Source organism: Ochotona curzoniae, unplaced genomic scaffold (assembly GCF_017591425.1).
Source record: "Ochotona curzoniae isolate NIBS_2020 unplaced genomic scaffold, NIBS_Ocur_1.0 contig_3437, whole genome shotgun sequence".
Classification (NCBI taxonomy): Eukaryota; Metazoa; Chordata; class Mammalia; order Lagomorpha; family Ochotonidae; genus Ochotona; species Ochotona curzoniae.
In genome coordinates, this window is record NW_024465862.1 from 772,115 (window position 1) to 794,558 (window position 22,444).

Consider the following 22,444-nt stretch of genomic DNA (forward strand, 5'->3'; position numbering starts at 1 on the left):
TCTATAGTATGTCCAGAGGTCCGGGATTGTGATTTCCCCTGCTAACTTCTTATTTTTCAGGATGGTTCTAGCTATTCGTGAAGTTTTGTGTTTCCAGATGAACTTTTGAATCATTGTATCCAGTTCCGTGAAGAATGTTTTGGGCAATTTGATTGGAATTGCGTTGAAAATGTATATTGCTTGTGGTAGTATAGACATTTTAATGATATTGATTTTGCCTATCCAGGAGCATGGGATGTTATTCCATCTTTTGAGGTTTTGTTCAATTTCTTTTTCGAATAGTTTGTAGTTTTCTTCGAATAGGTCTCCTACACTTTTGGTTAGATTTATTCCCAGATACTTCATACTTCTCTCTGCTGTTCTGAATGGTATCCTGTTGGTTAGATCTTCTTCCATCTTGGTATTATTTGCGTACACTATGGCTGTTGATTTTTGTTCATTAATTTTTTACCCTGCCACTCTGCCAAACTCTCGTTTAGTTCTAGTAGTTTCTGTATTGAGTCTCCTGGTTTTTCTATGTATAGGATTATGTCATCTGCATATAGTGAAAGCTTGACTTCTTCGTTTCATATTCGTATGCCTTTGATTTCTTTTTCTTGTCTTATGGCCTCTGCAAGTACCTCTAGGACTATGTTGAATAGCAGTGGTGATAGCGGGCATCCTTGTCTTGTTCCAGATTACAGTAGGAAGGGTTCTAGCTTTTCTCCATTCAGTATGATACTGGCGTTGGGTTTTTCATAAATTGCTTTGATTATGTTGTGGATTTTCCCATCTATGCCTACTTTGGCTAGAGTTTTTAGCATGAAGAGGTGTTGGATTTTGTCGAAAGCTTTTTCTGCATCTATTGAAACTATTATGTGGTTCTTGTTTTGCAGTTTTTGGATATGGTTTATAACATTTATGGATTTCTGAATGTTGAACCATCCCTGCATTCCAGGGATGAATCCTACTTGATCCGGATGAATGATCTGTCTGATGATTTTTTGAATTCTATTGGCTAGGATTTTGTTGAGAATTTTAGCATCAATGTTCATCAGAGAAATAGGTCTGTAGTTTTCCTTCTCTGATGGTTCTCTGTCCGGTTTTGGGATTAAGGTGATGTTGGCTTCATAGAATGAGTTTGGGAGGGTTGCTGTCTCCTCTATTGTTTTGAAGAGCTTGTAGAGGATTGGGGTTAGTTCTGTTCGGAATGTTTTGTAGAATTCTGTAGTGAAGCCGTCTGGGCCTGGGCTTTTTTTCGTTGGGAGATCCTTGATGACTGTTTCAATCTCTACCTCGGTTATGGGTTTATTTAATTCTGCAGTTGCCTCCGGACTGAGTTTTGGTAAGTGGTGGGAGTCCAAGAACTTTTCTATTTCTTGGTGGTCCTCAAATTTGTGGGAGTACAGTTCTTTGTAGTAATTTCTAATTATTTTCTTAATGATTGCAGTGTCTGTTGTTATGTTGCCTTTTTCATCTTTAATGCTATTGATTCTCACTTTCTCTTGTTTTTTTTTTGGTCAATCGGGCCAGTGGAGTGTCTATTTTGTTTATTTTCTCAAAAAACCAACTTTTTGATTTGTTGATTTTATGTATAGTTTTTTTGATTTCTATTTGGTTTATCTCCTCCCTTGTTTTGATGATTTCTTGTTTCCTATTGTGCGTGGGACTCTTCTGCTGCTGTTTTTCCAGATCCTGGAGGTGTGAGGTTAGTTCCTGTATTTGGCGTCTTTCTTGGGCCTTGACATGGGCTCCGATTGCGATGAATCTACCTCGTAGCACTGCTTTGGCGGTGTCCCACAAGTTTTGGAATGTAGTATCAGAGTTTTCATTGGTTTCCATGAATTTTTTGATCTCATCTTTAATTTCTTCTCTGACCCATTGTTCGTTTAATAGCATATTGTTCAATTTCCAAGAGTGCCTATACTTCCTGGGGAGTTTTGAGTTGTTGATTTCCAGTTTCATCCCATGGTGGTCTGAGGGTACATGGTATGATACTAATGTTTTGGAAGTTGTTTAGATTCGCTTTATGTCCTATCATGTGGTCGATTCTGGAGAAGGTGCCATGCACCGCTGAGAAGAATGTATAGTCTGTGGCCTTAGGATAAAAAGTTCTATATATGTCTACTAAGTCCAGTTGTTCTATTGTTTGTGTGAGCTCTGTTGTTTCTTTGTTGAGTTTTTGTTTCGTAGACCGATCCATTGTTGTTAGAGGTGTGTTGAGATCACCTACAAGAATTGTGCGGGTGTCTATGTCTTCCCTTAAGTCTGTAAGTAATTGCTTTACGTAAGTAGGTGCATTAAGATTCGGTGCATAAACATTAATGATGGTGATTGCTTCTTGATGGATCATTCCTTTCACCAGTATAAAATGGCCCTCCCTGTCTCTTTTGATGTTAGAATGAAATCTATCTCGTCTGAAATTAGGATAGCTACCCCAGCTTTTTTTTCTCGTCTATTGGCGTGAAATATCTTTTTCCATCCCTTCACTTTCAGTTTCTTTGCATCCTTTCTGGTTAGATGCGTTTCTTGTAGGCAACAGATGGTTGGGTCTTGTTTGATGATCCATTCTATTAATCTCTGTCTTTTGATTGGTGAATTTAGACCATTTGTGTTGAGAGTTAAAATTGAGAGGTTGCAATTTTGCCCTGCCATGCGATTGTGTTGTGTGTGTGTTGTTGCCTATGTAATTGTCTTGTTTGTGCGGCCTTTAGTTTGGAGACCTTCTTATTTGCCAACTTTGTTTGTGATTTGCCTCCTTTTTGTCCAGGACTAGTGCATTTCTAAGGAGACTTTGCAGAGCTGGTTTTGTGTAGACATATTCTTCTAGTTTTTCTTTGCTATTGAAGTATCTGATTTCGTTCTCATATACAAATGAGATCTTTGCTGGGTAGATTATTTTTGGTTGACAGTTGTTTTGTTTCAGGACTTGGAAGATCTTTGTCCATTCTCTCCTTGCTTGTAGGGTCTCTTCGGAGAAGTCAGCAGTGATTCTGATGGGTTTTCCCCTGTATGTGATCTTTTCTCTACTTCGTACTTGTCTCAGGATTCCTTCTTTGTCTTCATTGGAGTAGAACTTGAGCACCGTGTGTCTGGGTGAAGATCTCTTTGGATCATGTCTGTTGGGAGTTCTCTGTCCATCCTGTATGCGGGGTGGATTCGTGTTCCAGGTGTTTTGGAAGTTTTCCTGTATAATTTCATCAAGCACTGCTTGCATCCCAGATTCTCTTTCTACTCCCTCGGGGAGGCTGATGATCCGAATATTCAATTTTCTAAGGTAATCCTTCATCTCTTGCATCATTTTATTAGTTTTGCTGAGGTTTGTCTCCAGCTGTTTAATTCGCTGGGCACCTTCATTTTGTGTGTCTTCTGTTTCAGAGATCCTTTCCTCTGCCGCATTTATTCTGTTGATGAGGCTTTCAATTTTATTATCTTGGGCATCCAGTTTGGTTTTGATTTGTTGTATTTCGGTGATTATGCGGTTCTGGAGGTCTTCCAGCTTTGTGTCCACGTCTCTGAGAAGTTTTAGCATTATTTTTATCAATTCCTTTGTTGGTAACACTTCCATGTCTTCATCTCGCATCGCCGATATTGATAATGGCTTTTGGCCCTTGTTTGGTGGGGTGCTGGCTCTTTCATCTGGAGCACAACTCTTTCTGGTGGTTTTTCCCATTGCGTTGGTGTATTCTGGTGGGGCAAATGGACCCGTGTGTTGAGGGGCTGTCAGGTGCTTTCCTGTAGAGATTGGAGCCTGCAGGCGTGGTGTTGCCGGGCGTGGTAATTTTCAAGGCACCATTGGTGCGTTCTCAGGGCCCGGGGCTGTAGAGCACCACCTTGGGTGCCCAGTGGATTCCAGGCACACTCTGGGCACCTCTTCTACAGGTGTGACACCCCAGGGCATGGAGGGATGGAGGCGCTCTCTGGGTGTGCCCCCTGCATGGGAATCCACAGGGCGTAGAAGGTTTTATGTGCTTTCTCCCTGCGTTCTCCGTGTCAGGGACTGCAGGGTTTTTCAGAGCCCACCTGGTGCATCTCCCACACACGGGACTGTGGGTGAGGCACTTTCCAGGCGTGGCTCTTGTGCAGTGAATCCACCACTCGTGGTGTGTGGGTGTTCAGAGCCCCTGCTCCCGTGGGGCTCCCCCACACAGGCCCTTAGCGGAGGAGTGGCCCAGGCGCCCTGTTATAATGACTTCACGGCAGGTTCTCACCGTGTCAGTGTGGTGCAGGATTTTTCAGAGCTCTCCTGGTGGGTCGCCCACGCTCAGAACTGCGGGGTGGGAGGTGAGGAGTGAGCATTTCACTCTATGGGAGTGGTACCTGCGTGTCAGGGACACACAGTGCTACATTTCCCAAATCTCAGAGCCCTCCTGACACCTGACAGCTGCGCTGCGGAGGTGGCTGCTGCAGGCGGGGCCGCCCAGCCCTCTCGGTGCAGCGTTCAGAGTCCTCCTGGTGGTCTCGCGCACCCACCAGGCAGGATGTGGGGGCCTCCAGACCCTCGCCAGCAGCCTCTGCGCACCGAGACGCACTGGCCCCCTCAGCGCAGGAACATCCGAGGCGCCTTCCCGGGGCCCCCTCAGCCTCCAACACCACTGTGCATAGTTCCCAAGGCACAGACCCAACAGTTTCAGGCTGCCTGCCCCGCGTTCTCAGAGGCTGGAACCTCAGCAGGGGTCGAGGAATGCGGAGGCTGCCACGTCAACACCCCCCCCCCCTCACCAAACGTCCAGCCGCTGCAGTCTGCCTCAGCTGCTGTTTAGGATCTCCGCCGGCGACGATCCCCCTGATCTCCCCACCTCCGAGCTGGCCGCGTCTCCCGTCAGGCCGTTTTCAAAAGTGACTCAGCAGGTCTGGAGTGGGATGTCGGTTTCTCTGCCTTTGCCCTGCTCCGTTCTCCTTGTTCTTCCGAGTTGTGTGGATCTTTTTGGCTCCACACTGTCCCAGGGAGCTTCACGGACCTCTCCCTGCGGTTCCCTGCTGTTCCTCTTTGCTGCTTCTGTAGCGTTCTATCCTTCTCTCACTGGACTCTCCCTCACAGCCTTCCTCCTACGTCGGCCATCTTAAAACTCTCCACTACCCCAACTGTTAAGCTAACCAGTAAGACTTGTAATTCCACAGGATTAGGCCCACATGTCCCCCACAGAATCTACCCCTAGACCTGGTTCTCTTGTGTGCTTGTTAATGTAGTGAGCAAGCCTAACATTACCTGTCCCCTATGTCAACACACACTGTCAGATACTGTGACCCAATCCTGCCAGGTATGCCCCTAGCCATAGCTTTTGTGTGGGCTGGTGTGTGGTGGTCAGCTAACAAGCCCAACTCAGGTCTCCCATTTGGGAGTACATTGGTCAGACCATTAATAACTTCTGGCCTCTCCCCTCTCTACTGCTAGCTCTCAGTCCCCTCGCTTACTCCAAAGTACAGTCGCCTTGTTGCTAGGAGTTCCTCAGGAATGATTAATATGCAACACACTCCCTCAGCCGTCTCTCTTCCCCATATCCTCTTACCCCTTTCACTAATGAATCTACAACAATCCTTGTGTCCATCAGTGCATGAGTTCTTCAGTTCAGCCTTTGGAAGCCCAGTGAGTGGTGTGCTGGTCTGGAGCTCTGCCTCCCCACCAGAGTCCCAATATCCTGTTATATGTGCTAGCCTGTTGCCTTACTCCTCCACCCACCATTGATCCAGGCCTATTGAAATTCTCCAGGCCTGGTCCACCAGCAAACCAGGGCAGCATGCTGTCCTGGGGCTCTGCCTCTCCATCTCCTCACCTTACCCAGGATCAAGCACATGGGGAATTCTCCAGACTTGCTTACCTGCTTAGATGTGAGCTCTCAGGTCCACACATGACCCATTGTTGCTATGCACCCACCCTTCAAGCCCACATTCTCAGGCTCCCATGAATTGACACACTCCCCTACTCCCCAAACTCAGGAAGGGAATGCCACTTTAAAAAATTCTTTATCCTTCATTTCCTCAGTGTATTTCTCAGTTTACTTCACAATTGAGAAAAATTTTTTGCTTCTTTTTTGGGGGATGCATGGGTAATATTCATTGTGTCTGTCTTTTCTTTTGCTCTTGGTATTTGCACTTATGGTTAGATTTCTCTTAGGCTGGTTTCTAAGCTTTGTCACCCTAGGTCTACAGTTCGTGTTACTGATTGTGTTCAGTATCCTGTTCTTCATTTACAGTCACTTGTGCCAATCTCTGCAGTGAGTTTCAGTCCAGGGCCCTTGTCATTGCAAAAATGAAAGAAAGGCCATTGTAATGGCCTGTGTGTGACTGTGTTAGTGATCAGTGTTTGCTCTGGAATTCTAAAGAAAAATGCTGAGGGAATTCTTCCTTGTTGAGAACTCTGCAGACCTTTACTCCAGTGATTGAGAAATTGTATTTGTGCCACATAAATTTTGCTTTTCATTATGATTCTTTTTTTTCCCCTGTAGCACTCTTTCCTTTCCTCACCCCAGTATATGAAGCATTGAATATCAGTAGGTACCCCAGAGATGTTACAGATTTTTTGAAAACTTCTGTCGAAAAGATTAAAGAAGATCGCCTCAAAGACAAGACAAAGGTAAATCTGATGTTATTTGCATGAGGATGTTCTGTTTGTCCCTTGTTTGGGGGCTGTACCTATACGATCATTTTGAGGCATAGTATTGAGATGATGATTCAGGCCACTCCAGTCAGAGCTCTCGGTTTGAGTGGGGTCTCCTCAGAGAGCAGCTGCAGCGCTGAGCTCCTGATGGACTCCTGACATAGGATTGTGTTATCTTTGATCTTTCTCTTTCAGCACCGAGTGGATTTTCTGCAACTGATGATTAACTCCCAGAATTCTAAAGAAGTTGATTCCTACAAAGGTAACCAAGAATGTATGGGAAGCTCTGGTGCAGGAATGGTCTTGTCATATTGTAGACCTATTTTCAGAATTCTGAGGAATCTCCACATTGTCTTGCATAATTGTTGCTGGAAATCTGCATTTTCATGAGCGTCCAGGTGCTGTTCATCCCTAGATTGCATTCAGAATGTCATAATTTAAACATTCTTTAGTTTTCACATAGTAAACTCTTAGTATTTTACAGTTGGTATTTTCAAATATTTTAAGTAGAATACAATGTATTTCCCATAAGGCCAATGCTACTCTATATTATCCAAGTGGTACACTGCTTGCATTGGGCATGTGTGACAGAGAAGCTTTCTCCTGAAATCACCCAGCTGAGTTGGTGATGAGGATGGTGTAATGAAGAGTCCTCTCTTCATTAGCAGGGCATGGGATAGACTGGGATTAAGTGAACTCAAGCAATTTTTTTTTCTGGCTCCATGTGAATAACATTCATTGTTTGGCATTGAATTTCTTCCTTTTTTTTTTTTTTTTAAAGATCTCATTGGCAACACAGATCAGATTTACAGAGTGAAGGAAAGACAGAAAAATCTTCCATCCACTCGTTCACTCTCTGATGGCCACAATTCCCAGGGTTGAGCTCAACTAAAACCCAGAGCCAGGAGCTTTTTACCACTCTCCCATGCATTTGCATGGACCCTTGGCTTTGACCTTTCTCTATTGCTTTCCCAGGCTGCGAGCAGGCAGTTTAATGGGCAATGGAACAGTTGGGATACGAACTGGCAACCATATGTGGTGGTGGCAATGGGAGGTGGAGCATTAGTCAATTGAGCTAATGTGCTGTGTACTTGTACATTTTTTCTTTTCCTACAGAAATTTTGAAACTAATGTAAACTTTCTTTGCGTGCTTTACCTATTTACTTATTTGAAATAAGAGTTAAAGAGGTAAATGGAGAGTGAGTATTCCACCATCACTGATTGATTCCACACATGGCTGTCATAGCTTGTGCTGGGCAGGGATAATCCTGGAACCTGGATCTTAGTTGAAATCTATGCATGTTCAGAGGCTCACATAGTGGATCCATCTTTTTTTCCTTCCCAGAATCATTACCAGAATGCTGAATTGGTATTGGAAACCTGGACTTGAATCCAGAAGTCATATCCAATGTTTTCTTTGCAGTCAGTAGCTTAACTTGGTGTATTATAACATCTGTTTGTAGGTGGAATTTTTCATCTACTATGGGCTGATTTGCACTGATGTACTTTACTTAAAATGTTTTTCTTCTCTTTTTAGCTCTGACTGATACAGAATTGGTAGCCCAGTCAATTGCCTTTCTTTCTGCTGGCTATGAGACCACTAGCAATACTCTTTCTCTCATCATGTATATATTGGCCACTCACTCTGATGTCCAGCAGAAACTGCAGCAGGAGGTTGATGCAGCGTTTTCCAATAAGGCGAGTGAATGAGTGATACTTGGGATGAGTACACTGCAGGGCAAGGTTAATGTGTTTGTAGAATGCTTCCACATCGCCGGTCAGTGGATTGCTTACAAAGTGTGTGGTGAGGATACTTCATTGATAAATCAAGGGCTGATCCAAAGAGAAAGACACATGGAGAAACAAAGCTGAAGTTGCTATTCACAGAAGTATAAGATCTTTCTTTTTCTTTTTTATTAATTACATTGCATTATGTGACACAGTTTTATAGTTACTGGGATTCTCCCCACTCCTCCCCAAATCCTTCCCCCATGGTGTATTCCTCCACCTTGTTGCATTACCCGAGCTCAAGTTCACGTGAGATTGTTTCATTGCAAGCATATACCAAGCATTGTGCCCAGCATCTTATTGTCCAGACAAATTCAACGGCTTTTTGGGGAGTCCATCTCTGGTCTGAAGGTAGAGCCGGCAGAGTATAATCCCTATCAATGAAAAGCCCCAACATAACATCAGCAACAATTTATAATGTTATGGAATTAATTGACATAGTATTGAGTAATCGACATGTTAAAAAAATGCACGTTCTTTACCACATCCTGTGACTCCTTCATTGACATTTCAATTTTAGTTTATGCATAACCGGGTTCCATACATCTTAAAATGGCTATAGATTACTATTCAGCTGTCTTGTGTCTATTTTCATTATAGTATTTAGCATTATATAGCGTTGAAGCATAATTTTGCTGAACTTGGCTTTTTTTTTTTTCTTTCGGGTGGTCTAGACTGGCTTATAACTCTAACAAGACATCCGTCAGCAGTTCAGGTGCAGAGCAGTTTTAGGAGGAGTGTGCAGAGAAATCCTCAATACTATATAAGATCTTTGTAAACCAGTGTTGGTCCTAAGTGTGTGTTACAAGAATTCGCAGTGGCACCTAGAAGGAGTCTTTGCTACTCAAGTCTGAGGTCACTTGCTCTGCTTCCATTGGCTGGATTTTGTCTGGTTGAGTTTTTGTGTGAATGAGGTTGACCTGGGCTGGTCTTGACCAGCCCGGGGAGGCAGACTGTGCTCTGCCTTCTGGCACACTCATTCTCCATTCGCACCACCAGTGTTAAAGCAGAAAAGAGATAATCCAGGTTGTCTGCTGTTGATTGTGAAGGAGCCTGGAATTTAGTGTGGTGTGGCTGTTTTACCTCAAGATAATCACCAGGATCATCTTCCTAACTTGCTCGTGAGGGCTGAAGGTATGTCTGAGGGACTGTTCTAGAAATAGCATGTGGACTGAAGGTGCTTTTCTCCCTGTATGGAATTCTCACTTGACATGAATTTATTGCTCCATTAACATGAATTAAAAATTTGGCTATAATACACCATTTAAAAAAAATTAAAAGGTTTATTTGTTTTTTTTGAGAGTAAAATGTAGAGAAAGAGAAAAAGAGGAGGGAGGACAGAGAAATCTTCCATTTTTCTGGTCACTCTGCTTATGTCCACAATGACCAGTGTGGCATCCGGATAAAGGCAGAGAGTATAAGGGATTTTCTCCTACCCACGTCCCATTTTGTTGGCCATGCTATTGGCTCTCTTTTAGAGGTGACACTGACTTTGCAAATTTTTGTTGAGTGTAGTGTTCTTCTCTGTTCAATTTTTTTTTATAAATGATTTATTTATTCTTTTTCAGGGAGTCAGATATACAGAAACGAGGAGAAAGAAAGAGAGAGAGAGAGAGAGAGAGAGAGAGAGAGAGAGAGAGAGAGATCTTATGTCTCATGATTCATTCCCCAAGTGGCTGAATGAGCAGAGCTGAGCCAATATGAAGCCATGAGGCAGGAGCTTCTTCCAGGTCTCCCATCTAGGTGCAGCATCCCAAGGCTTTGGAGCATGCTTGACTGTTTTTCTAGGACACATGCAGAGAACTTAATGAGAAGTGGATCTACTGTGTTTAGATCCCACACCCATGTCAGATTCTGATGTGTGCAAGTTAAATTCTTTAGCCACTAAGCAACCATGCAATGCCCAATGTTAATTTTTTTCATAGCAATGAGACAACATGAGTAGTGTAAGTCCATGTTCAGGATTTCTGGCCCTGTCTAGGGCTTTGTCCTCAAAATTTTCTAGTTCACAACTACTTCCCACATTTTAATCCACTCATCATTGAACAGGATGAAGGACCCATCTATTTTAATTTCAAATCTCATGTTGTCAAAATCTCTTTCTTTCTTCCCAGGCACTTGTCACATATGATGCGGTCATGCAGATGGAGTATCTGGATATGGTGGTGAATGAAGTTCTCAGATTATACCCAATTGCTAGCAGAATTGAGAGAGTCTGTAAGAAAGACTTTGAAATCAATGGAGTACTCATTCCCAAAGGGACAATTGTGGCAGTTCCGGTCTTTGCCCTTCACCAAGATCCGAAGTACTGGACAGATCCTTATGAATTCTACCCTGAAAGGTACAGGCTTCCTGGAAAGGGGAATCCAACTTGAATCAGTCTTGTTTAAACATATCTGATAACTCTTTGTGTAGATAAGGCATTCTTTAGAGAAGTATCATTGGTAAGGATTATTATTTTTTAAAATTTTACTTCTTTTTATTATTATCATTTTATGAAGCAATTCCAAAGATCCTGGCATTTCCCTTATCCACTTTCCAATACCCAATACCCTCCCCCATCACTGATGTCCCCTATATTATTACTATACTATAGTTCTTCATACAAGGTCATGCATCCATCATTATGGGCATCGGCAATGGACAAGTGTCCAGCATCCCATTGTCAAGGTATAGCAAACAGTTTCATGGGGAATTGAACTTTGTCTGAAAGTAGAGGTGCATACTGTACTGTATCCTCACATCTGGATATGATAGTCTCCACTACAGTTACTATACATCCCCTTAAATGAGAAGTTACAATACAAAATCAGCTACAGAAAACAAAATAGATATTTGCAACACCATGAAGTTAAGAAACATGCTATTAAATGTAATAATCTATACCACACAGCTACTATAGATCCCCTTAAATTAAAAGCCACAAAACAAAACTGAATCAACAACAGGAAAAAAAATTAACATCACCAAGAATTTGAATAACATACTATTAGACATTATAATTTCCATGACACAGTTACTATATATCCCCAAAATGAACAGGCACAAAGCAAAACTAAGAACTGGAAGACAAAGAGAAATCAGCAACAGCATGGAGTTAAATAACATGTGACTGGATGAGTAATGTGTTGCCGATGAAATAAAAAAAAATCAAGAACCTTCTTGAAGAAAATGATGCTACTGTATGATCTACGATTCATTGAAGCATTTAATCAGAATAAAGGGTTTTGAAAAGATGAAACAAAAAAAAAGTATAAGTTTTATTTTCTGCTGATCTTTGTTGGTTAAATGTATCTCCTTTAGGCAACAAATAGATTTTTTTTTAAACTAGCCTATTAATCTAAGATGTTTGATTTATGAATTTAACATTTACATACAGGATTAACATGAATGGGCGATAATTTGTTCCTGTCAATTAGCAATGAGTTGTTCATTGACTTATTCTTCTGTGGTTATTTTACTGGGATGTTCTTCACATTTGCCTTTGGTTTTGGTGGGTGCTATTCCTTCTCTGTCAAGAGAACATCTTGAAGTATCATTTGTAGGGCAGGTTTGGAAGAGGCATACTCTTTTTTCTTTACTGAGGAAGAAGTTTATTTCATTTTCAAAGAGAAAGGAAAGCTTTGCCTTTTACATTATTCTGGGCTGACAATATTTTGCTTTGAGAATCTGGAATATGTCACTCCATTTTCTTTTGGCCTCTAGAGTTTGCTGTGAGAGGTCTCTTGTGGGTTTAATTGCCGTTCTTTTATATTTCAGTTGTTTTTTTTCCCCACTAACACACTTAAGGACATTTTTGTTATGTTCGATTGAAGAGAGCTTGATTATCAAATTTTGCAGTGAAACTCGCTTTTTGTCAAGCCTATTGGGAGTTCTGTACTCCTCCTGGATGTTGTTTCCCAATTCTTTCTCTAGATTAGGAATATTTTCCCTCATTATTTCATTGAATACACCTTTAATCCCAGCTTTTCTTACTGCACCTTCTGGGAGTCTCATTATTCTTATATTTGGCTTTTTAATAGTGTTTTCAATTCTTGAATACTTTTTAAAAATATACTGATATAGCTCTGCTTCCAGCTTATTGTTTGTTTCCCTCTGGTGACAGAAAATATCTTCTAACTTTGAGATTGTTACATTTGCCTTCTTTATTCTATTTTGGAGACTCTCCATTGTAATTTTAATTTGCTCCACTGTATTCTTCATTTCTGATGTATCAGTTTTCATTTGATTCATTTCCAGTGTGACGTGTTCCTTCAATGCCTTCTTTACATGCTTCTCATTGTTGATAAATTTTATAACAAATGTTTTGAATTTGGTATGCCTCATTTTCTCGATGTCTTCCTCAGTGGATTCTGAATTTGGCAAAAGTGCTTGCTCCTTTGCAGGGAAGTTTTCAATGATATTCATTGTGCCTTTGTCTCCTCTTTTGCTCTTGGTCATTTTATGTCTGGTTAGCAGTCTCCTGCTTGTGGAGAGTTTCTCAGCATTGTCACCCACATACTTATTTGCAGTTGGCACACTGCTCTTTGATTGCAGTCAGTTGTGCTGCTCCCTCCAGCAAGTTCCAGGACTAGGTTCTTATGTCAGATTTCTACCATTTTCTCCATAGCCCTAGCTCATGGCTCATCAGTCTCCACATTCTGTGATACCATGCAGAGAGTGCACTGTTGTCTGTACCACCTTTCTCCCTCTTGTGGTTAGAGCAGTTTCCTACGATTAGGGAGACACAAGGTGACGTAGTAGTAGGTTGTTTTTGGTGGTGATCTTGCTGGAACCTGTTGGCCATTAGGCCTGAGGCCACATAGACCTATTTTGATCTCTGAAAGTGCTGTGTCATTTCCTGAGAGGGACTTGAGTGTGTGGATTGTGTATTTGTGGGGATCCTGGATATTGTCTTCTTGTGATACAAATAGACAGTATATACATATAAAAACTCATACTTTTTTTGGTGATATTTGCATTTATCTGTATTTTATTAGCTGCTACCTTATTTTAGGTGTACAGGGTTTTTAAAATTCCAGTTAATTTCTTTGTCTATCTAATGTCACAGTACCTATAGAAAAGCTTTCCACCTTGTATCTAATGGCCTCTTCCTCTAGAGCAATTGTAAAACCAGGGGCTGTGCTGATGAAAAGTGCTCACTGCTGATGGACAGAAGAATCAGTTTGGCTAGAGTACAGTCTGTGTGCCCTGATCCTGCTTCTGGTTGCCACCCTCTGGCAGCTCACATGTTGTCATAGTAGTGAGTGACTCTTTCCAGTGTGAAGTCACAGGCTCTCGAGCCTGCTTGCTATTCTTGGAACTAGCGATATAGGTCAGAATGTTGTGCGTTGTACAATTTGAAATTGGATAATTGACTACCACTGTTGTTTTAATAAGAAAACATGATGAAAGAATTTGTAGAGCACTGTCTATCAAGGCAGAAGTCTTGGGATTCAGACATTTTTTAATGTGCATGCTTTTTAGGTGGACTTTCTGTTGACAGAAACTGTGTTGCAATCTTGGTGAGCCTACTGATGGTACAGAGTGCTCATGTGGTAATTCTGAGTACTTTTAATCAGTGTTCATATAGCCTTTTATTTTCAAAGCCATTGATTCTTTGTTTTCTGCAATCAGATCTACTTTCTGTAGCTTCTTTCATGTTCAGTGATTGGTCAGTAGGGTTCTCTTTGATTACTTTGTTCACCAAGCTTAAGTGTCAGTGATTGGGCCAGGCAGTGAGAACGCTGGGTGTCATCAATGTAGAAGTTGGAGAATGTTTGAAATATGCCCATATGTAACAGACAGATACAAGTCTATGGGGGTCACTTCTAATGCATCTTCATGGACCTAATGCTTGTCCCACAACTCACAATCTGCGTCAGCTGTCTCACATACTATATTACTCTGATTGATATGCTATTGCTGGTTAAGTATTTACTGCCCTCAGTTAATGACTATGGCATTGTAAGCAAAACAGGCTGTAGGGGCCCAGCTCCTTGGCTCAGTGGCTGACGTTCTTGCTTTGTACATGCCAGTATCCCACGTGGGTGCTGGTTAGTGACTCGGCAGCCCTGCTTCATCGCTGTCTCCTTGCATGTGGCCTCAAGGATGACCTAGGGTGTTCGGACCCTGCACCTGTGTGGGAGACTTGGAGGAGTTTTCTGGCTCCTGGCTTTGGATTGCCTCAGCTCTGGCAATTGTGGCTGCTTGGGGAATGAAACCGTGGATGGCGAATCTTCTTCTCTCTTGCTATATGTATATCTGATTCCCAAGAAAAATGATAGATAAATCTTTTAAAAAGATCAACTTATAGAAACTTAAACATATTCTACAAAACTTTCACACTATTTTGAAATCAAAGAGCTGTATTTCATGGTCATTTTGCCAGTATAAAGATTATTTTCTTAATACCATCAACTACCCAGGAATTTTATGAATAAATGATAGCTTTAATATTCAAATAATTTATAGCATGGTTGAAGAGATATAAACAGTTACTAATACTCTAATAGCTGATGTTATTAGAGTAGAATAGCATCAGATGTCATGTCAGTAATGTTACTTAAACAATTATGATAAGAAAGAAGGAGTGTGCTGGTGTGGAAGATCTCAAAGAGTATTTGACGGAGAATTGGAGATTTGAATGGCCAACCCACAATTATGTGAAAGGTGAAATTGACAACTCCAAAATAGGTTCTTGTGGTTCTATGCATCACTAATGAGTTTTTATTTCTTTTGTGGAACCAGGTTCAATAAGAAAAACAAGGACAACATTAATCCTTACATATACCTTCCCTTTGGAGCTGGTCCTCGAAATTGCATTGGCATGAGGTTTGCTCTCATGAGCATAAAACTTGCTCTGGTCAGATTAATGCAGAACTTCTCGTTCAAGCCTTGTAAGGAAACCCAGGTTAGTGTACTTCATGTAGTGAGAATATTTTTCTGAGAGCTTTTTTCAAAAACGTTTGTACTTGTGTTTTAATAGAATATTTTGTCATTATAGCATTTGGTATAATTCTGTTTTTTTTTTCGTGCATCTTGGAATGCTTCCCCAAATCTACACTCTTGAGTGTCACTTTTGTCTTTGAATAAATCTTCAATACTGTTTTTATGGGACTCATCCCACAGACAGCATGCAAGAAATTGTTTAAAGAATAATTTGACTTTGATTTGAAATTGTTTGGAAACAATAATATTAAGAGAGAACTGTGTATGTCTTCTACGAAAGTATCTGATTGCATTTCATATTTAAATATGATTACATGTTGTGTTTGTAATATAAAGTATGGTCTTCTCCCTCCGTGTGCATTAACATGAGAATCTCTGTAACAGAATCCCTGAGTATCAATTGCTCATTATATTGATCATCAGCATCACTTGTGAGAGGCTAGTTTCAGAACTCCAACGTGATGACAAAGAAAGATAACTAATCTGTGAATTTGCTGATGCCTTAGAAGGCAAATTAATAGTTGTATTTTGATGTTCAGAATTACATATTTTTGTAACCCTTCAGTGATATAATTACTTGTGATTTAGTGCTTCTATTTCCTCTCCCAGCATGTTTGTGTTTATGCCCCTCTTGATTTCATCTTCAAATGTGGACTGTTAATACCATGAAAATGGAGTAACAATACACAAACAGATAAATACTTGTGTGGAGAGGCTGCTAAGTAATCCCAGTTCCAGTGGTTGTCAGGACCTGTCCAGTGTTCATCTTTTTCATCTATTCCTGGACTTGTCATGTGAGGAATTTACATGACTGTTTCACTGATTCCTATCAGGGAAGGCTCTAGGAAGCTTATTTCTAGGGTTTAAGTTGCATTTAGTATTCATCTTCTCAGTATGATTTCTGCAGAGGAACCTAAGAGAGTTATTTCTAGGGTTATTTCTAGGCTTACTTCTAGGGTTTAAGTTGCATTTAATATTCATCTCCTTAGTATGATTTCTGCAGAGAAACCTAGGAGGATAGAATTGGTGACCAATTGAAATTCAGTGTGTAAGTTTATAAGTGTGTGAAGAAATGGAGTCATCTCTGAGAAAAAGCAGGTCTCTGTCACACTTGGTGTGAAATACTTCCTCCTTGGCACTTGTCCAGTCATCCTCATCCTGGCACTTACTCATGCATATGAGGAGTTGCTGGAGCTTCTCCTTACTGAGAGAACTATTGCATGAGTCCACAAACTGAATGAAAGATTCATTGAGAATGGAGCTATGAGGGTTCATGAAAGCTCTTCAGAACTTCAGAGTTTCCTTATTTGCCATTTATAGTATCATTGGAGGGCAAGAGGGAATGTTAGAAACAAAAAGCATATATTTTCCTTTGCATCACTAAATGGAACACGTGCTTAACTCCTAAATGGTTGGTGCTCAATTTCTTGATTCTCAGCATGCTTACTTCCTCATTTCAGATCCCGCTTAAACTAGCCCCACAAGGACTCCTCAAGCCTGAGAAGCCCGTTATTCTAAAGGTCGTGTCAAGGGATGGGACTGTACATGGAGCTTGATTATCTTGTGGACTCTGTCTTTGTTCTCTATGGAAGCTGTACTCAAAATATCAGAGACCTCAATGCATTTTGTTAATAATAGTTGGAAATAATATTGACCTGTGGTACAAAAGGAAGGATTACAGAGAATGGGCAATTTGATCCATCTGTGTGTGCAGAGTTCTGTCTGTTGTTTAATACAGCGTAGTTAAGTAAATCAGTTCCAGATATATAGACTCAGCCTCTCTGGTTGTTGTTGATCATCTCTGTCTTGTTTTAGTCATCTCATCCATTGCCTAAGCTGAACACACAATAAATATTCTTACTAGTTTGTCAATAATTCTAAAATAAATTTGAGTAAATGATGTTAGCATATCAGTGTCATTTGTATTCTATATGGTTTGTGTTTGTATTATTTTCCAGTAAATATCCATTGAATATGCCAATTTCTTTATAAAAACGACTTCTAATGCATGCTGCCATTTAACTGGGAATCTATCGTACTGAATCAGTGAGAACCAACAGCTCACATTTTGCATCCTCATGTACACAGTGTGAATCCCCTTCAGGAATTCCAGAATGTTCATTTTTTAACTTTATTTTTTATTAGTATCATTTTGTGATACATTTCCAAAGTCCTTGGGATTTGCCTTATCCTTTCTCCAATATCTACCCCCCTCACTGAGTTCCCCTATGTCATGACCACAGTGTACTTCTTCATACACAATCATGTGTCTATCATTGTGGACATGGACAATGGCAGAGAGACCAGCATCCCATTGTCAAGATCTAGTAAACAGTTTCCTGGGTATTCGATCTTTGTCTGAAATAGAGATGCATACTGCATTGTATCATCACATCTGGGTATGATAGGCTCCATTACACAGTTACTATACATATATTTAAATGAAAAGGCTCATTACAAAACAAAAAAGAAAAAGAAATTAACAACACCCTGAAGCTAAATGACATGTGACTGAATGACTAATGTGTCACTAAATAAATATAAATCAATAACTTTCTTGAAGAAAATCATACTACTGCATGATCTAGGAATCATTGAACTATTTCATCCAAAAAAAAAAAAAGCATTGTGAGGAGATGAAGCAAACAAAACATCAAAATCCATGAGTTGTATTTACTGCTGATATGTGTTATTGAAATGTGTCTCCTGTAGGCAACAAATAGATGGGCTTTGTTTAATTCAGTCTATTAATCTATGATATTTGATTGATGACATTCAGGGTTAATATGAATGGGTAGTTATTTGGTCCTGTCAATTTAGAAAAAAATGCTTTTCTGAATACATTATTCTGGGTTGACAATGTTTTGTTTTTGCAATCTTGAGTATGTTGCTTCACTTTCTTTTGGCCTGTATAGTTTCCTTTGAGAGGCTTGCCTTGATTCTAATTGCCATTCCTCTGCATGTCAGGTGATTTTTTTCACGTGCACATTTAAGGATCTATTTCTTATATTTAATTGAAGAGAGTTCTTTTATGCAAACCATTACATGTTGAGCCCGGCTTGAGCCAGCTTATGCACCACAGAGTTCACTTCATGTATGTCAGTGGGAGATAGAGACCAGTTGGAGCAATCTGCAATAAACCCACAAGGCCTGCCACATTGTATAGTTGTACAGCAGACTGGTCCAATTTATCTCACCTCCCATTCAGCTCTCATACATGTCAATGGGCTTTGAAGCCTGGTTCAATCAAACCAACACCCCATCCATCCCACACACAAGCTGGTGCATGCTACCCTCTGTCTAGCCATACCTGCCCCAATTCTGATTCTCATGCTCACCAGTAGGAATGGGAACCCAAGAGGGATATGCCAGCTGTTTCCCTACTGGATCTGCTTCTGCTCCAGCATCTGGTATTCTTCAGGTGGTTTTGCAGTTTAACTTGACAGAATTAATGCAGCCTGCCCCTGTGTCAGCATCTGTCTGCTGATGCTGCACTAAAGCCCAACCAACCCACACTGGCTTGTGCTTAATCAGCAGGAACAGACAACCCAGCCTGGCTTTTCCCTGATCCAGCTCACATCAGGGCCACAGGTGCTGTAGTCATCCCAGCATGGACTGCACCCAGTCTCAAATCAGACTCTTCATTGGGAGTGGTGTTCCCGCAGGGGAGCATACCATACTCCCCCTACTGGCTTTGCCCCCTCTCCCAGGGTCTCATTGTTGATTGGGTCCTGTGGCCAAGTCTGACATGGCCAACCTCATGTCAGCATTTGCTAGTGGGTGCTGTAGCCTAGCTGTGCTTGGCCGAACCCTAATTCCAGGTCTCACTGCTATGAGCTCCAACTCAGGGCAGCCTATCTGGACCCCAGTCTTGGCAATCATATGAGTTGGTTTGTGTTACAAATCAAACCGTCCTGAACCTCACTCCATTCTGGTGCTCAGATTTGCCACAGGATAGATGTGAACTGGCCCAGCTGGTTTGTACCAGATCTGCACCAAATGTATGACAGTGGTACCATTTCCTGATCTTATCTGGGCTGCTGTCAGCTGTGGTTCTTGTGCTCACCTACAGTGCCTGTGTTCTGACAGAGGAGTTGCTCTATCTCCTCGATCAGAATCTTTCCCAATTCTAGATCTCCCACTTATTGGCAGAACCGTGGGCCAACCTGCTTAGTCCACCTCCTGTCCTGGTAGGAATAGTGGCCTTTCCTGACTCTTTCACACATTCCAGTTTTGTCTGTTGTGTGTTACATACCAGCCAAGCATGATCCACAGCCAGCACCAGGTCACACATAACTCCACAAGGAAAGAGATCTAGCCCATTTCTTCCTACAAATACTTTGGCATGCACAAGCACCATTGGGTGCTTGAGTCCAGCCCAATCTCTCACACCCCAGACCCAGTCCACACCTATGCTGAGGAACACTCAGCCATGCCTAGACCAGAGAGCAGCCCCCATTCAGCTCTCACACTCACTTGCGGGAACCACAACTGAGTCTGAGCATCCTCTTAGTTTTCCTAGCAGGTCTGATCCTAGCCATAGATACTGTGTGTACCTGTGATTGCTCTGATCCAGCTTGGCATAGTTACTCACATGCCTTGGCCTTTGTTTTTAAAGGCTGCAGCCTGGGCTGACCCCATCTGCTTCCTGTCCCAGCTCTTGCTGGCAAGTGCTGGAACCTGGCCCTGGTCAGTTTGGTGCCATCCCTGGTCCATGCAAACTAAGAGGCATTATAGCCTAGCTTAGCATGATCTGTGCTCCAGTCTTGTTTCTGTACTTCCCAGTAAGTAAAGGTTTGCTTGTCCCTTCATGGTCTACCACCTACCTGACCTCTTCCACACAGTTGCCAATGGGTAGAGCTACCTTGATCAGCTTGCGCAATCCCCAGGCCTAGACCACGTGCTCAGCAGTGTGAGGAATGACTGAATAGTTTCCCAAGTTCCCTGACTTGGCTCACTCCTAGACCCAGATCTCAGGAGTGGCAGTGGGTATTAGGCCCTTGCCTGGCATAGCCTACCCTGCCATCTTGGCCCTGCCTGAGCTGGTGCATGTTGTGGCCTAGCTTGCCCCACACCTTGTTTTAGGATGCACTTGTGGGTGCTGCAGCCGGTATCTGCTTAGACTATTCTGAAATCCTTATCATAAATGTGGCAGGTCACACCTAGCTCAGCCCACCACCAGCACAACTCTTAAGCTAACCAGCAAGACTTGTATTTCCACGGGATTTTGCAGACACATCCCCCTGAGAATGTATTCTTAGACCTGGTTCTCTTGCATTCTGGTTAGTGTTATGGCCCTGTCTAATGTGACCTGTCTTCTTTTCTGACATACGCAGTTAGGTACTGGTATCTGGTTCTACTGGACAGGTCCCAACCCTAGCATTTATTTAAGCTGGTGTGTGATTCTCAGTCATCTTCCATGCTAACAAGCCCTAGCCAGGACTCCCATGTGGGGTGGTGTATTAGTCTGAGCCATTCAGATCTCCTGGTCTCTCCAATCCATGCTACCAGGTTTCAGTCTCCTTGCTTACCTACAATTACAATGATTCTGTTGTATTTTTCTTCAATTCATTACTCATCTATATGTGCATGTCTTATCCATGGACATCTCTAGGCAGTAATTCCACACTCCTAGCTCCTCATAACTTGCTGCCTGGCAGACAGTGCAAGAAACCTGTTGCCATTTGTGCCTGGGCTGCTTGCAAGCCCAGAATTTCTCCAACACTTGACAGCAGTGGATGGGGCTGGAGCCTCAAACACTGAGTCAGCCCTGGGTCAGGTTTCCCCAGGCAGTATGCATGCTGCTGGGGGTTTCATCCACCCAAGGTTGGAGGTTGAACTCATGTGGGCTTCTCCCACCAGGATGGCGGCAGTGGACAGAGTCTGAGACCTGAGCTGCTGAAATCCTAGGCAAGCCCAGGAGTCCCACACTGCTTGGCAGTGGTGGCTGCGGCTAGGGACCCAAATATTTAGTCAGCCCTGCATCAGGTTCCCCCAAGCAGCAGCTGTGTTGCTGGGAGATCCACCCACCTAAGACCCACTGTTGAACTTAACATCCTGTCAGTTTATAATCATCTGTTGGTTCAATTCCCAAATACTTGCAATGGCTAGATTGGAATCAGGAATGGAGCTTGACCAAGAAGTTATTTCCTTTTTGAAATTAATTTATTTTTTTTAAATAATCTTAAAAAAGATTATTTTTTGTGGTTGATTAGGATGTAAAGGATCAAGGGCTACAGGAAAGTGGGTAATACCATTGTTTCCACACTAATGTATTTTCCCCCCCTGTATCTGGGGTAAGGGCAGAAACAAAGGGAAAAGCCACACCCAGCCTACCACCCAGCCATCCACCCATCCCCTCTCCCCAATGCGAGGCATGCTCTGAGGGTTCTGCTAAAGCAGTTTTGATAGTTCAATAGTTCTGAATTGCTGCCAATCTCGCCGTTCCAATCCCAATGAAACCTATTCAAAATCCATTGGCTGACACAGTCTCTTCATGGTTGGGGTTCTGGGATGAGCAGTTTAGTTGGAGGGATCTCCAAAGAAACTTCATCTGAGATGACCCCAACCTGATTCTTGTGTGAGTTTTCCAGTACAGGGTCTGGCACAGTAGTCCTTGGCCAAAATCAGCTTATGCACATGCTGGTCATTGCAGTTGCTGGGTCAGTTCCGTTTCCAGCCTCATCATCCACTTGAACCAACGGGTGTTGTATAGTTCAGCTCGATGCTACCCACTTCGTGCTCGGTCGTGACACAAACCAATGGGAGCTGCAGCCTACTTGTGGCAACTCTCCATAACCTCCACAATGCCATCTCCGTACCCTGGTTCCATGTATGCCAGTATGTACCACAGGCTGGTATACCCCTCACGTATGCCATATGTATTATGGTGGGTATCTTCCTCTTTCTGGTCTGGGTTGCTAAATATCATCCTATCTGTGCTCACATGTAGGGACTGTGTTCTGACCTAAGTATTTCCCATGTTCCTCCTTCAGAACCTCTCCCTATGCCAGGCCTTGCTCATACTGTTGGTTCCATGGGTCAGCTCCCATTACTGGCCTTCAATCCATTCCAGTTCTTGGAGTTAGCTCTTTCAGCCCAGCCAAGGCTTGTCCATACCCAGACACTGCTCACACATGGCTCAGTAGG

General features: G+C 42.3%; 1 protein-coding gene across 2 annotated transcripts in view; it reads left to right on the forward strand.

Moving 5' to 3' along the window:
• Positions 1 to 16,851, forward strand: part of LOC121156614 (cytochrome P450 3A6-like) — a 44,916-nt gene extending 28,065 nt beyond the window's left edge. For both annotated transcript variants that reach the window (XM_040980407.1, XM_040980406.1), the window contains 6 exons: positions 6,426 to 6,553; positions 6,773 to 6,839; positions 8,115 to 8,275; positions 10,480 to 10,706; positions 15,095 to 15,257; positions 16,756 to 16,851. In XM_040980407.1, coding sequence (XP_040836341.1) covers positions 6,426 to 6,553; positions 6,773 to 6,839; positions 8,115 to 8,275; positions 10,480 to 10,706; positions 15,095 to 15,257; positions 16,756 to 16,851 — 842 coding nt within the window. The remainder of the gene's footprint in view (positions 1 to 6,425; positions 6,554 to 6,772; positions 6,840 to 8,114; positions 8,276 to 10,479; positions 10,707 to 15,094; positions 15,258 to 16,755) is intronic.
• Positions 16,852 to 22,444: the final 5,593 nt, after the last annotated feature.